The sequence below is a fragment of the Oncorhynchus kisutch genome, linkage group LG1 (assembly GCF_002021735.2).
Source record: "Oncorhynchus kisutch isolate 150728-3 linkage group LG1, Okis_V2, whole genome shotgun sequence".
Taxonomy (NCBI): Eukaryota; Metazoa; Chordata; class Actinopteri; order Salmoniformes; family Salmonidae; genus Oncorhynchus; species Oncorhynchus kisutch.
The window spans coordinates 27,507,564-27,519,746 of NC_034174.2; the positions used below are offsets into that span (position 1 = coordinate 27,507,564).

General features: G+C 43.9%; 1 protein-coding gene across 15 annotated transcripts in view; it reads right to left on the bottom strand.

Moving 5' to 3' along the window:
- Window positions 1-12,183, bottom strand: part of LOC109896665 (eukaryotic translation initiation factor 4 gamma 3) — a 68,237-nt gene that overhangs the window by 20,768 nt on the left and 35,286 nt on the right. For 11 of the 15 annotated variants that reach the window (XM_031811097.1, XM_031811447.1, XM_031811230.1 and 8 more), the window contains 4 exons: window positions 6,162-6,296; window positions 1,836-1,965; window positions 886-1,650; window positions 496-584 (listed from right to left, as the gene is read on the bottom strand). In XM_031811097.1, the coding sequence (XP_031666957.1) occupies window positions 496-584; window positions 886-1,650; window positions 1,836-1,965; window positions 6,162-6,296 (1,119 nt within the window). The remainder of the gene's footprint in view (window positions 1-495; window positions 585-885; window positions 1,651-1,835; window positions 1,966-6,161; window positions 6,297-12,183) is intronic. The other 4 variants (XM_031811588.1, XM_031811515.1, XM_031810933.1 and 1 more) reach the window with 2 other exon arrangements.

Consider the following 12,183-nt stretch of genomic DNA (forward strand, 5'->3'; position numbering starts at 1 on the left):
ACAGGGACAACGGTGGTCTGCTTGAAACATGTATTACAGACTCAGTCAGGGACAGGTTGAAAATGTCAGTGAAGACACTTTCCAGTTGGTCAGCGCATGCTTGGAGTACACGTCTTGGTAATCTGTAGGGCCATGTGGCCTTGTGAATGTTGACCTGTTTAAAAGTCTTACTCACATCGGCTACGGAGTAATCACAGTCGTCCGGAACAGCTGATGCTCTCATACATACATACTTCAGTGTTGCTTGCCTCAAAGAGATCATAGAAGTAATTTAGCTCGTCTGGTAGGCTTGTGTCACTGGGCAGCTCGCGACTGTGCTTCCCTTTGTCGTCTAATAGTTTGCAAGCCCTGCCACATCTGACGAGCGTTAGAGCCGGTGTAGTACGATTCAATCTTAGTCCTGTATTGACGCTTTGCCTGTTCAACGGTTTGGCTGAGGGCATAGCAGGATGTGTGCCCCCCCCCATAGAGTGAATAGAAAGCATCATTGCTTACCTCAGTCTCCCTCTGTGATGCATCTCCAACAGGACTCCCTTCATTTGGTTTCTTCCAGGTTTTTGGTGTAGCAGGAACAGTCTGACATACTGCAGAGAAAACAGCTAAAGTCAGCTATAGGCTGGCGATTTACCCCAAATTTCTTCCATTAAATATCAATGACTAGACTTATTATACTAGTAGAAAACAGTGGCCTTCTCCCCAGAATAACAATTAAATCCAGTTGTTAGTGTAAGCACTGTGCTGTTCTCAGCAGTCAGCATGGAGTTCAGTCTGGCTGATCCAAGTCTTGTCTATCAGCAACCGTTAACTGTTTATTTATAGTATACACACATAGGCATCCATGTGACATCCACACTGTCATGTCTGTATCCATGGCTATGCACATACCTGTAGTGGGACTCTTTCTGAAAAGGGCTTGTAGCTGTGGTTCAAGCTTGCTGTTTGGTGTGATGAGTCTCTCTGTCCCTGCTTTGAGAGGGATGTCTTTAGTGTCAGAGAGCTTGCTGGTCTCTGCTGTGGCCTGCACTAGTGGCGGAAGGCCAGGGGGAGGCGCTGGAACAGCAGGCGCAGGGCTGGAGGTCAGAGTGACTGGCATCACAGTGATTGGTGCGATAGGGTCCATGACAGCAGGGGGCATCTCTGCCCTCACCTCACTGGGCACAGCCTCACTGCAGTCTTCTCTAGAAGCCGGGGCTGAAGCCTGGGGCTGGGTTGGGGATAGGGAGGGAGCAAGGGGGTAGTGCTCCTGAGACTGGGTGTCCATCTCAGCCCCAGTGTCAGCATGGCCATTCAAAGCCTTAGGGGTTAGGGCTGGGGAAGCAGCCAGGGTGCGTGGGGCTTCTGGAAGAAGTTCCTCTGTGTTTGAGGTCTGGGACTGAGTTGTGAGTGGCAGGTGCTTGGGGTCCGCTACAGAGGGGGGGGGAGCAGTGGGCTCCACGGCAGAGGGCTGCTCAATAGGGCCGGCAACAGGAAGAGGGGCCAGGATGGGGGAAACCACCACTGGGGCTGGGGAGGGAAGCTCTGGATCCAAGTGGGGAGAGGGAGCAGTTACAGATGCACTGGCCTCTCGCCTTTCCAATGAAGGTTCTGATTGACCAAGCCCGGGAGAGGAAGACTTCTGGACCAGCAGCTCCAATTTTGGCTTATCATCTACTGGAAAAGAGAACAGATAACAGACATTAAACACAAAAGAAGAGACAATTATTTACGCCAATCTCTTAACTGAGACAACATTCAGGTTCTAAAAAACGTTTTATTCCTCAGGCCGCTGCTCTCAAAGCAGGGATGTATTCTGCCTGAAGGATGGAGGGGTGAGGGCCGGGGGTAGAGGGTCAGACCTGGCCCTGGCTTGCTGGCTGCAGCCCCAGGCGTGAGCTGCTGCTGTGGCTGCTGGGGGAGCTCCAGGCTGTAGGCTGAGTTGGCCTGGCCCTGGCTTTGCTCCGGAGTCTGGCTACCGCCCGGCTGCTGCTGCGATTTGAGGTAGAAAATGTGAGGATAATGAGGGTGCGTCCATAAAAACTAGCAACACAGACAGACAAATAAGCACAAAAATAGAATTAAGCGGAAATAAGGAGACCAGTGGGTATGGTTAGATACATTAGCCAAGGAAAAAAACAGGGGGAGACAAGCAAGGAGACAGCAACCAAGGAAAGCAGGCAAAAGGGAGGAAAGGAGAAGAAGCAGCAAAAAGAACATGCAAGAGTAGGGGAGGTGGAGTGTGAATGACAGGGAAATGGAGGCACACAAGGTTAAACAAAGCAAAAGAAGGGAGAGTAAAAAGGAAAAGGACAAAACACAGAAAGAGAGGAGAGAATATTAAAGTCCAAGGAGAGGACAGGGAGGAAGTGTCACAAAAGCTTTCCCTCCACAGAATCCAGAAAAAGAACAAATTTAAAGATGATTGCCTATTTCTATAGACGGGTTGGTTGTTAAACAACAAAACTGACTTGTACGCAACTATGGGGCAATACAGATGGGGTTGGCTTAAATTGTTGACAACATGTCAACTATAATTCGTTGACAACATTGCAAACTATAATGTTTATTGAAAATATAAATATATTTTTACAATGAGCAACTGTCGTCTCAAATACATCGTTACAGTTGTTGGTTTTCAAGCTAGCCAATTTGAGTCATATTAGTATAGACGTGACATCAGTCAAAACTAGAGGTCGACCGATTAATCGGAATGGCCGATTAATTCGGGACGATTTAAGTTTTCATAACAATCGGAAATCGGTATTTTTGTACACCGATTTTTTAATATTTTTTAACACCTTTATTTAATCTTTATTTAACTAGGCAAGTCAGTTAAGAACACATTCTTATTTTCAATGACAGCCTAGGAACGGTGGGTTAACTGCCTCGTTCAGGGGCAGAATGACAGATTTTCACTAGTCTAACGCGATAACGACCTGCCTCTTGTTGCACTCCACAAGGAGACTGCCTGTTACGCGAATGCAGTAAGCCAAGGTAAGTTACTAGCTAGCATTAAACTTATCTTATAAAAACTATCAATCATAATCACTAGTTAACTACACATGGTTGATGATATTACTAGATATTATCTAGCGTGTCATGCATTGCGTATAATCTGACTGAGCATACAAGTACCTAAGTATCTGACTGAGCGGTGGTAGGCAGAAGCAGGCGAGTAAACGTTCATTCAAACAGCACTTTGTGCGTTTTGCCAGCAGCTCTTCATTGTGCGTCAAGCATTGCGCTGTTTATGACTTCAAGCATACCAACTCCTGAGATTAGGGTGGTGTAACCGAAGTGAAATGGCTGGCTAGTTAGCGCGCGCTAATAGCGTTTCAAACGTCACTCGCTCGCTCTGAGCCTGGGAGTGGTTGTTCCCCTTGCTCTGCATGGGTAACGCTGCTTCGAGGGTGGCTGTTGTCTTTGTGTTCTTGGTTCGAGCCCAGGGAGGAGCAAGGAGAGGGACGGAAGTTATACAGTTACACTGGCAATACTAAAGTGCCTATAAGAACATCCTATTGTCAAAGGTTAATGAAATACAAATGGTATAGAGAGAAATAGTCCTATAATAACTACAACCTAAAACTTCTTACCTGGGAATATTGAAGACTGATGTTAAAAGGAACCACCAGCTTTCATGTTCTCATGTTCTGAGCAAGGAACTTAAACGTTAGCTTTCTTACATAGCAAATATTGCACTTCTACTTTCTTCTCCAACACACATGATTTAACTTTATGGCTGCAGGGGCAGTATTGAGTAGCTTGGATGAAAGGTGCCCATATCAAACGGCCTGCTCCTCAGTCATAGTTGCTAATATTTGCATATTATTATTAGTATTGGATAGAAAACACTGAAGTTTCTAAAACGGTTTGAATTATGTCTGAGTATAACAGAACTCATATAGCAGGCAAAAACATGAGAAATTCCACTTCCTGGTTTTTTTCTGGAGGTGGCAGATTTTCAACCAAGGTCTCATTGAAATTACAGCGAGATATGGATGAGTTCTCACTTCCTACGCCTTCCACTAGATGTCAGCAGTCAATAGAACTTTGTCTGATGACTCTAATGTGAAGGGGGGGGGGGTCAATTGACACAGGAAATAGTCACCACAGCCATGAGTGGACCATGCTTTCACCAGGCGTGTTCACAGGGGAAGGACTTGCGTTCCACCGCTCATCTGAAGTAATTCTAATTCTCCGGATGGAACGTTATTCAAGATATATGTAAACAACATTCTAAAGATTGATTCAGTACATCGTTTGACATGTTTCTACTGACTGTTACGGAACTTTTGGACATTTCGTCACGTTATAGTGGACGCGCTTTGTGACTTTTTACCAATTGGAATTGTTTACCAAACGCGCTAACCAAAGTAGCTAATTGGACATAAATAACGGACATTTTCGAACATATCAAGCATTTATTGCAGACCTGGGATTTCTAGGACTGCATTCTGATGAAGTTCAAAAGGTAAGGAAACATTTCTGGTTTCTGTTGACTCCAACAGAGGCTAATTTGGCTACTGTTCTGAGTGCCGTCTCAGATTATGGCATGGGTTGCTTTTTCCATAAACTTTTTTAAAAAACTGACAGAGCGGTTGCATTAAGGAGAGGTAAATCTATAATTCTATGTGTATAACTTGTATTATCATCTACATTTATGATGAGTATTTCTGTTGAAACGATGTGGCTATGCAAAATCACTTGATGTTTTTGGAACTAGTGAATCTAAATAGCCAATGTACACAGATTTTATTTGATATAAATATGAACTTTATCAAACAAAACATGCATGTATTGTGTAAAATGAAGTCCTATGAGTGTCATCTGATGAAGATAATTCAAGGTAGCGATTCATTTTATCTTTATTTATGCTTTTTGTGAATGCTATATTTTGCTGGAAAATGACTGTGCTTATTGTGGTTTGGTGGAGACCTAACAATCGTTTGTAGTGCTTTCGCTGAAAAGCCTATTTGAAATCGGACACTGGTGGGATTAACAACGAGAATAGCTTTAAAATGATATAAGACATGTATGTTTTAGGAATAATTATGAGATTTCTGTGGTTTGAATTTGGCGCCCTCTATTTTCACTGGTAGTTGTCATATCGATCCCGATATCGGGATTGCAGCCATAACAGGTTAAACCAAATTGAACATTTTTCATTATTTATTTGAGGCTAAATTGATTTTATTGATGTATTATATTAAGTTAAAATAAGTGTTCATTCAGTATTGTTGTAATTGCTTTTTTGGTCCTCCAATAATCGGCATCGGTGTTGAAAAATCATAATCGGTCGACCTCTAGTCAAAATAAGACATGTTATCAAGAACAAGATAAAACAAGCCACCTACGATTCCCCACATGTCAGCTTCTTGTCATTGTTGCTAGCGATCTGACCATCCAAAATCACAACACAGACTTCTGCCCCATTGAAGCGTGAGCATAGTTCGTGACGTTGTCAGCTAACCCATTTATTAAAATTCTCAGCACATCAATGACTCATTTCATTTGAGTCAATGAAGTATAGAATCTTATTCTGGATTTGTCATGGAGGGACAAAAAGCATAAACGACATGTTCCACAACATTTACTGCACAAGTGAGGGAGGAGATACAGTGATACATGCAGGTAGGTACTAATAGGTAATATATATTTATTTATTTATTACACGTGTGTAAGCCATATATCTGTGTGTCAAAGATGAATATGATAACACATTTACTATGAACAACGAAAGTGTTTAGATCACTTTTGTAAAATAGCCATGGTTTTCTGTTACTCAAATTGGATAGCAAAGGTTGTGAAGGCAAGGCCAGATGACTGTGTTTGGGCCCAGTTGCAGAGCAATGGGTGGGGGGCAGGGAGTAAGGGACAGTGGCTGAAGTCTGAGTGGCTGGCTGTGTCTAACGCAGCATGGCAGAGGATGGATTACAAACACAGAAAATGTGCTGTGCCTGCATGCATGGCTCTGTCTGTCGTGGTGCCAAAGCCCTGGTGGCTTAATTGCCTGTTCCCTCCCAACACCAAGCAGTCTGCCCTGGGCACAGATTACACAGACATGGGTGAAAGGCTAACAGCTCAGTTCAGTGGGCCAGTGGCACACAATGGCAGTGTGTGTGTGTGTGTGTGTGTGTGTGTGTGTGTGTGTGAATATCAGGCAGCATGAGAGAAGATGTCCTTACTTGCGGAGGGGTGGGGGTGGAGGAGGGCCGTCCGACAGGGGGGGTTGGATTTCGGCTCCCTGTGCCCCCTGCCATGATCTCCTCTGTGATGTCCCTGCCGCCCTGGTTGGGGTCCCGGATACGGATCTGGGAAGACAATGACACAAAAGGAGCGGCATCTCACTAAAGTGCCAGCGTTTCAGAGCAACCCTCACTCAGCCATTCAAAACAGTGAGTGTGTTGTGTACAGGAGTGCATCTGTGACCAAAAGTTTCAGACATGTTTATTCAGCTTGTGCAAATGTAGAGAGAAAAAGCTTAACAGTATTTCAGCAGAGGCACTTGAAAGGGTTTCTAGCAAGATAATATATTTTCATGCGAGTCTTAACAAGTGGGTCATAAGAGTCCAAACGGAACAGCACTATATTTCTGAATACCTTCAAGTTTCCCACTGGCCCTAGATCAAAGGTTCTCTGGCAGAAGAATAAACACTAGAAGCGCAGAGGCAGTCATTTTGACAGCATATTAATTTAAAATGAAAATATCTCTGCCATTTTTAAAGTCATGCCACCTCTGCCCTGGACTTTTCCTAAATATGTTTTTTTAACACATGTATGTTGTTAGAATTTCGTGCCACCCCTCATTAACCAACTGTCAGCCTGCACAGCTTATGACAGCCAGGGTTGCAAAGGGCTGGAAATTGTCCATGGGAAGTTAAGCCTTGGAATATCGGGAATTGTGCACAAAAAAAAGTTCTTATAACAGTGAACCTTTTTTTGTGGGATACACAAGGCAATTCTAGGTCTTGTGGCATATTTTGGTTAAACTATCCCCAATTCGATGGAATTTCAACCCCTACATGCAGCGCATTCTTCCATCACATGTACAGCTGATTCTCAAGATCTTGCACTCTAATGAGATGCTCTTGAGCCCACACTACTATACTGTCTGAGTCAAGGACTACATGCTTTCTGGTAAGTTTTGAATACTGGGTGGGGTGAATCTATTTTATATGACATACATTACTTTTTGTTAACTAGTAAATAGTAGCCTACAGCAAAGTGTGTTTAAATCATCTCTAATATGTTAACAATTTCTGCGATTAATCGTTATTGGCTGTTTTTGGTCCTCCAATAATCGGTATCGGCGTTGAAAAACCATTGTCGGTCGACCTCTAGTGTCATCACTACAATGTCTCACCACCTTGGCCTGGATGAGGGCAAGGTTCTTGGCAGTCTGGCAATATACACTTCCAAGCAAGTGCTTTGGGATGGAAATGCAATATGGCAGTTGTGCCAACACATCTCATCAGCCACCTGGTGGAAGGGACTTTGTGGAGCTGAGGCTCTTTCCCCTGTTGCCTCAATCATCCTCCAAATCCCACCAACATCAGCCACCTCAGTATGCACCTGGTCCTTGTTTGGGAACACAGACCAAACCACGGAACAGGCTGAACAATACAAGGGTTGAGAAATTGGTGGACACCTGGGAAAATTTGAGGCTTTTTGAGCCTAACAACGAGCCATCCTCAACAAGGTTGAAGAGTGACAGTGAAGATGAGGTCTCGGAGTCTGATTTTCAAGATGTGGACATTGAGGAGGTCTAGGGAGAAGACATGGAAGCCTGAGAGAAAGACAACCAAAACTTACGTTTCTAGACTATAATTTTACAGATATATGTTGAAAACCTTTTTTGGGAGATGCAATGGATTATTGGGGACCATTCAATATTCCCTTTGTTGTTCAGTGAAATCATCCCATGTGAAGAGTCAACTAATCCAAAATTAAATCTAGAATCGCCTTCCTCTTCCGCAACAAAGCCTCTTTCAATCATGCTGCCAAACATACCCTTGTAAAACTGACTATCCTACTGATCCTTGACCTATGCAATGTCATTTACCAAATAGCCTCCAAAACTCTACTCAGCAAACTGGATGTAGTCTATCACAGTGCCATCCGTTTTGTCACCAAAGCTCCATATACTACCCACCACTGCGACTTGTATGCTCTTGTTGGCTGGCCCTTGCTACATATTCATTGCTAAACCCACTGGCTCCAGGTCATCTATAAATCTATGCTAGGAAAATCCCCACCTTATCTCAGCTCACTGGTCACCATAGCAACACCCACCCGTAGCACACGCTCCAGCAGGTATATTTCACTGGTCATCCCCAAAGCCAACACTTCCTTTGGCTGCCTTTCCATCCAGTTCTCTGCTGCCAATGACTGGAACAAATTGCAAAAATCAGTGAAGCTGGAGTCTTATATCTCCCTCTCTAACTTTAAGCATCAGCTGTCAGAGCAGCTTACCTGTACCTGTACACAGCCAATCTGTTAATAGCACGCCCAACTACCTAATCCCAATATTGTTATCTATCTTATTGCTCTTTTGCGCCCCAGTATCTCTACTTGCACATCATCATCATCTGCACATCTATCACTCCAGTGTAATGCTAAATTGTTATTATTTTGCCTCCATGGCCTATTTATTGCCTTACCTCCCTACTCTTCTACATTTGCACACACTGTACATAGATGTTTCTATTGTTGTATTGATTGTACGTTTGTTTGTGTAACTAAATTGTTGTTGTTTTTCTATTGAAAGGATTTAATAATTTGCAATTATGTTTGTCTCCATATGATATGGTAAATACACTGCTCAAAAAAATAAAGGGAACACTAACCTCACACTCAACGTCAACAAAACTAAGGAGATGATTGTGGACTTCAGGAAACAGCAGAGGGAACACCCCCCTATCCACATCGATGGAACAGTAGTGGAGAGGGTAGCAAGTTTTAAGTTCCTCGGCATACACATCACAGACAAACTGAATTGGTCCACTCACACAGACAGCATCGTGAAGAAGGCGCAGCAGCGCCTCTTCAACCTCAGGAGGCTGAAGAAATTCGGCTTGTCACCAAAAGCACTCACAAACTTCTACAGATGCTGTATCACCGCCTGGTACGGCAACTGCTCCGCCCTCAACCGTAAGGCTCTCCAGAGGGTAGTGAGGTCTGCACAACGCATCACCGGGGGCAAACTACCTGCCCTCCAGGACACCTACACCACCCGATGTTACAGGAAGGCCATAAAGATCATCAAGGACATCAACCACCCGAGCCACTGCCTGTTCACCCCGCTATCATCCAGAAGGCGAGGTCAGTACAGGTGCATCAAAGCTGGGACCGAGAGACTGAAAAACAGCTTCTATCTCAAGGCCATCAGACTGTTAAACAGCCACCACTAACATTGAGTGGATGCTGCCAACACACTGACAATGACACTGACTCAACTCCAGCCACTTTAATAATGGGAATTGATAGGAAATGATGTAAATATATCACTAGCCACTTTAAACAATGCTACATTATATAATGTTACTTACCCTACATTATTCATCTCATATGCATACGTATATACTGTACTCTATATCATCGACTGCATCCTTATGTAATACATGTATCACTAGCCACTTTAACTATGCCACTTTGTTTACATACTCATCTCATATGTATATACTGTACTCGATATCATCTACTGTATCTTGCCTATGCTGCTCTGTACCATCACTCATTCATATATCCTTATGTACATATTCTTTATCCCCTTACACTGTGTATAAGACAGTAGTTTTGGAATTGTTAGTTAGATTACTTGTTGGTTACCATGTGTATGTGATAAACAAAATTTGATTTGATTTGATTTGATAATAACACATCCTAGATCTGAATGAATGAAATATTCTTATTAAATACTTTTTTCTTTACATATTTGAATGTGCTGACAACAAAAGCACACAAATTATCAATGGAAATCAAATTTATCAACCCATGGAGGTCTGGATTTGGAGTCACACTCAAAATTAAAGTGGATAACCACACTACAGGCTGATCCAACTTTGATGTAATGTCCTTAAAACAAGTCAAAATGAGGCTCAGTAGTGTGTGTGGCCTCCACCTGCCTGTATGACCTCCCTACAACGCCTGGGCATGCTCCTGATGAGGTGGCGGATGGTCTCCTGAGGGATCTCCTCCCAGACCTGGACTAAAGCATCCGCCAACTCCTGGACAGTCTGTGGTGCAACGTGGCGTTGGTGGATGGAGCGAGACATGATGTCCCAGATGTGCTCAATTGGATTCAGGTCTGGGGAACGGGCGGGCCAGTCTATAGCATCAATGCCTTCCTCTTGCAGGAACTGCTGACACACTCCAGCCACATGAGGTCTAGCATTGTCTTGCATTAGGAGGAACCCAGGGCCAACCGCACCCGCATATGGTCTCACAAGGGGTCTGAGGATCTCATCTTTGTACCGAATGGCAGTCAGGCTACCTCTGGCAAGCACATGGAGGGCTGTGCGGCTCCCCAAAGAAATGCCACCCCACACCATGACTGACCCACCTCCAAACCGGTTATGCTGGAGGATGTTGCAGGCAGCAGAAAGTTCTCCACGGCGTCTCCAGACTGTCACATGTGCTCAGTGTGAACCTGCTTTCATCTGTGAAGAGCACAGGGCGCCAGTGGCGAATTTGCCAATCTTGGTGTTCTCTGGCAAATGCCAAACGTCCTGCACGGTGTTGGGCTTGTAAGCACAACCCCCACCTGTGGACGGTGGGCCCTCATACCACCCTTATGGAGTCTGTTTCTGACCGTTTGAGCAGACACATGCACATTTGTGGCCTGCTGGAGGTCATTTTGCAGGGCTCTGGCAGTGCTCCTCCTGCTCTTCCTTGCACAAAGGCGGAGGTAGCGGTCCTGCTGCTGGGTTGTTGCCCTCCTACGGCCTCCTCCACGTCTCCTGATGTACTGGCCTGTCTCCTGGTAGCGCCTCCATGCTCTGGACACTACGCTGACAGACACCGCAAACCTTCTTGCCACTGCTCGCATTGATGTGCCATCCTGGATGAGCTGCACTACCTGAGCCACTTGTGTGGGTTGTAGACTCCGTCTCATGCTACCACTAGAGTGAAAGCACCGCCAGCATTCAAAAGTGACCAAAACATCAGCCAGGAAGCATTGGAACTGAGAAGTGGTCTGTGGTCACCACCTGCAGAACCACTCCTTTATTGGGGGTGTCTTGCTAATTGCCTATAATTTCCACCTGTTCTCTATTCCATTTGCACAACAGCATGTGAAATTTATTGTCAATCAGTGTTGCTTCCTAAGTGGACCGTTTGATTTCACAGAAGTGTGATTGACTTGGAGTTACATTGTGTTGTTAAAGTGTTCCCTTTATTTTTTTGAGCAGTGTATATCCAATGCAAAAAAATTCTACATTTAAATGGTATTAATATTAACTGGCATATATTTCCGTTAATTCCCACGGAAAGTTTCCAACTCTGAATATTCCCCAAAATGAGCAACCCTAATGATGGCCAATCGAAACTACACCAACACCCTATTGAAACTAATTTCACATAGAGTTAGCCTTAAAACGAGATTAAATTGACAATCATAAATTGTCAAACTGTATATGAAGCGCAGCTTGTAATTGCCTGAGGCAGGGAAATGGAGCAACAAAAAGTGACTTCTTCAAATCCATCTAGTCAAGGTAAGACGTTTGATTTCTATATAGTACCAGAAAGAGCAGATTCTGAGGTTTCAACAACGCTTACCTTTGCCAAATAAATCTCAAATTTGAAGAGATGAGCTCCATTTCAAAATATTAAGAATAACAGCTATTCCAGGCGCTTCACGAATGAGTATGCAGCTGCAGACGGCCTACAGTAACAAACTAATCAAAATGATAGTGTTCTTTGAAATAACCAAAACCTTTATAAACACAACCAAATTATTATTTTTCCGACGGCATATATGAAATGTATTTATTAGACTGTTAAAATGTTGCATTCAAAATGACTGCTAATAGGCTCAAAGTGGGGTCCCGCTAGATTAAGGCCTGGCATACATTTCAAACCAACCCCTTCCACACACAGAAACACTCTCCTGGCAGCCTTGATCTAAATCAACCCATGTCATCCCTCATACTTTCTCTGTAAAATAATGAATGCGTTTTAAAATGTAACTCAAAAAGGCTGATGGATCCA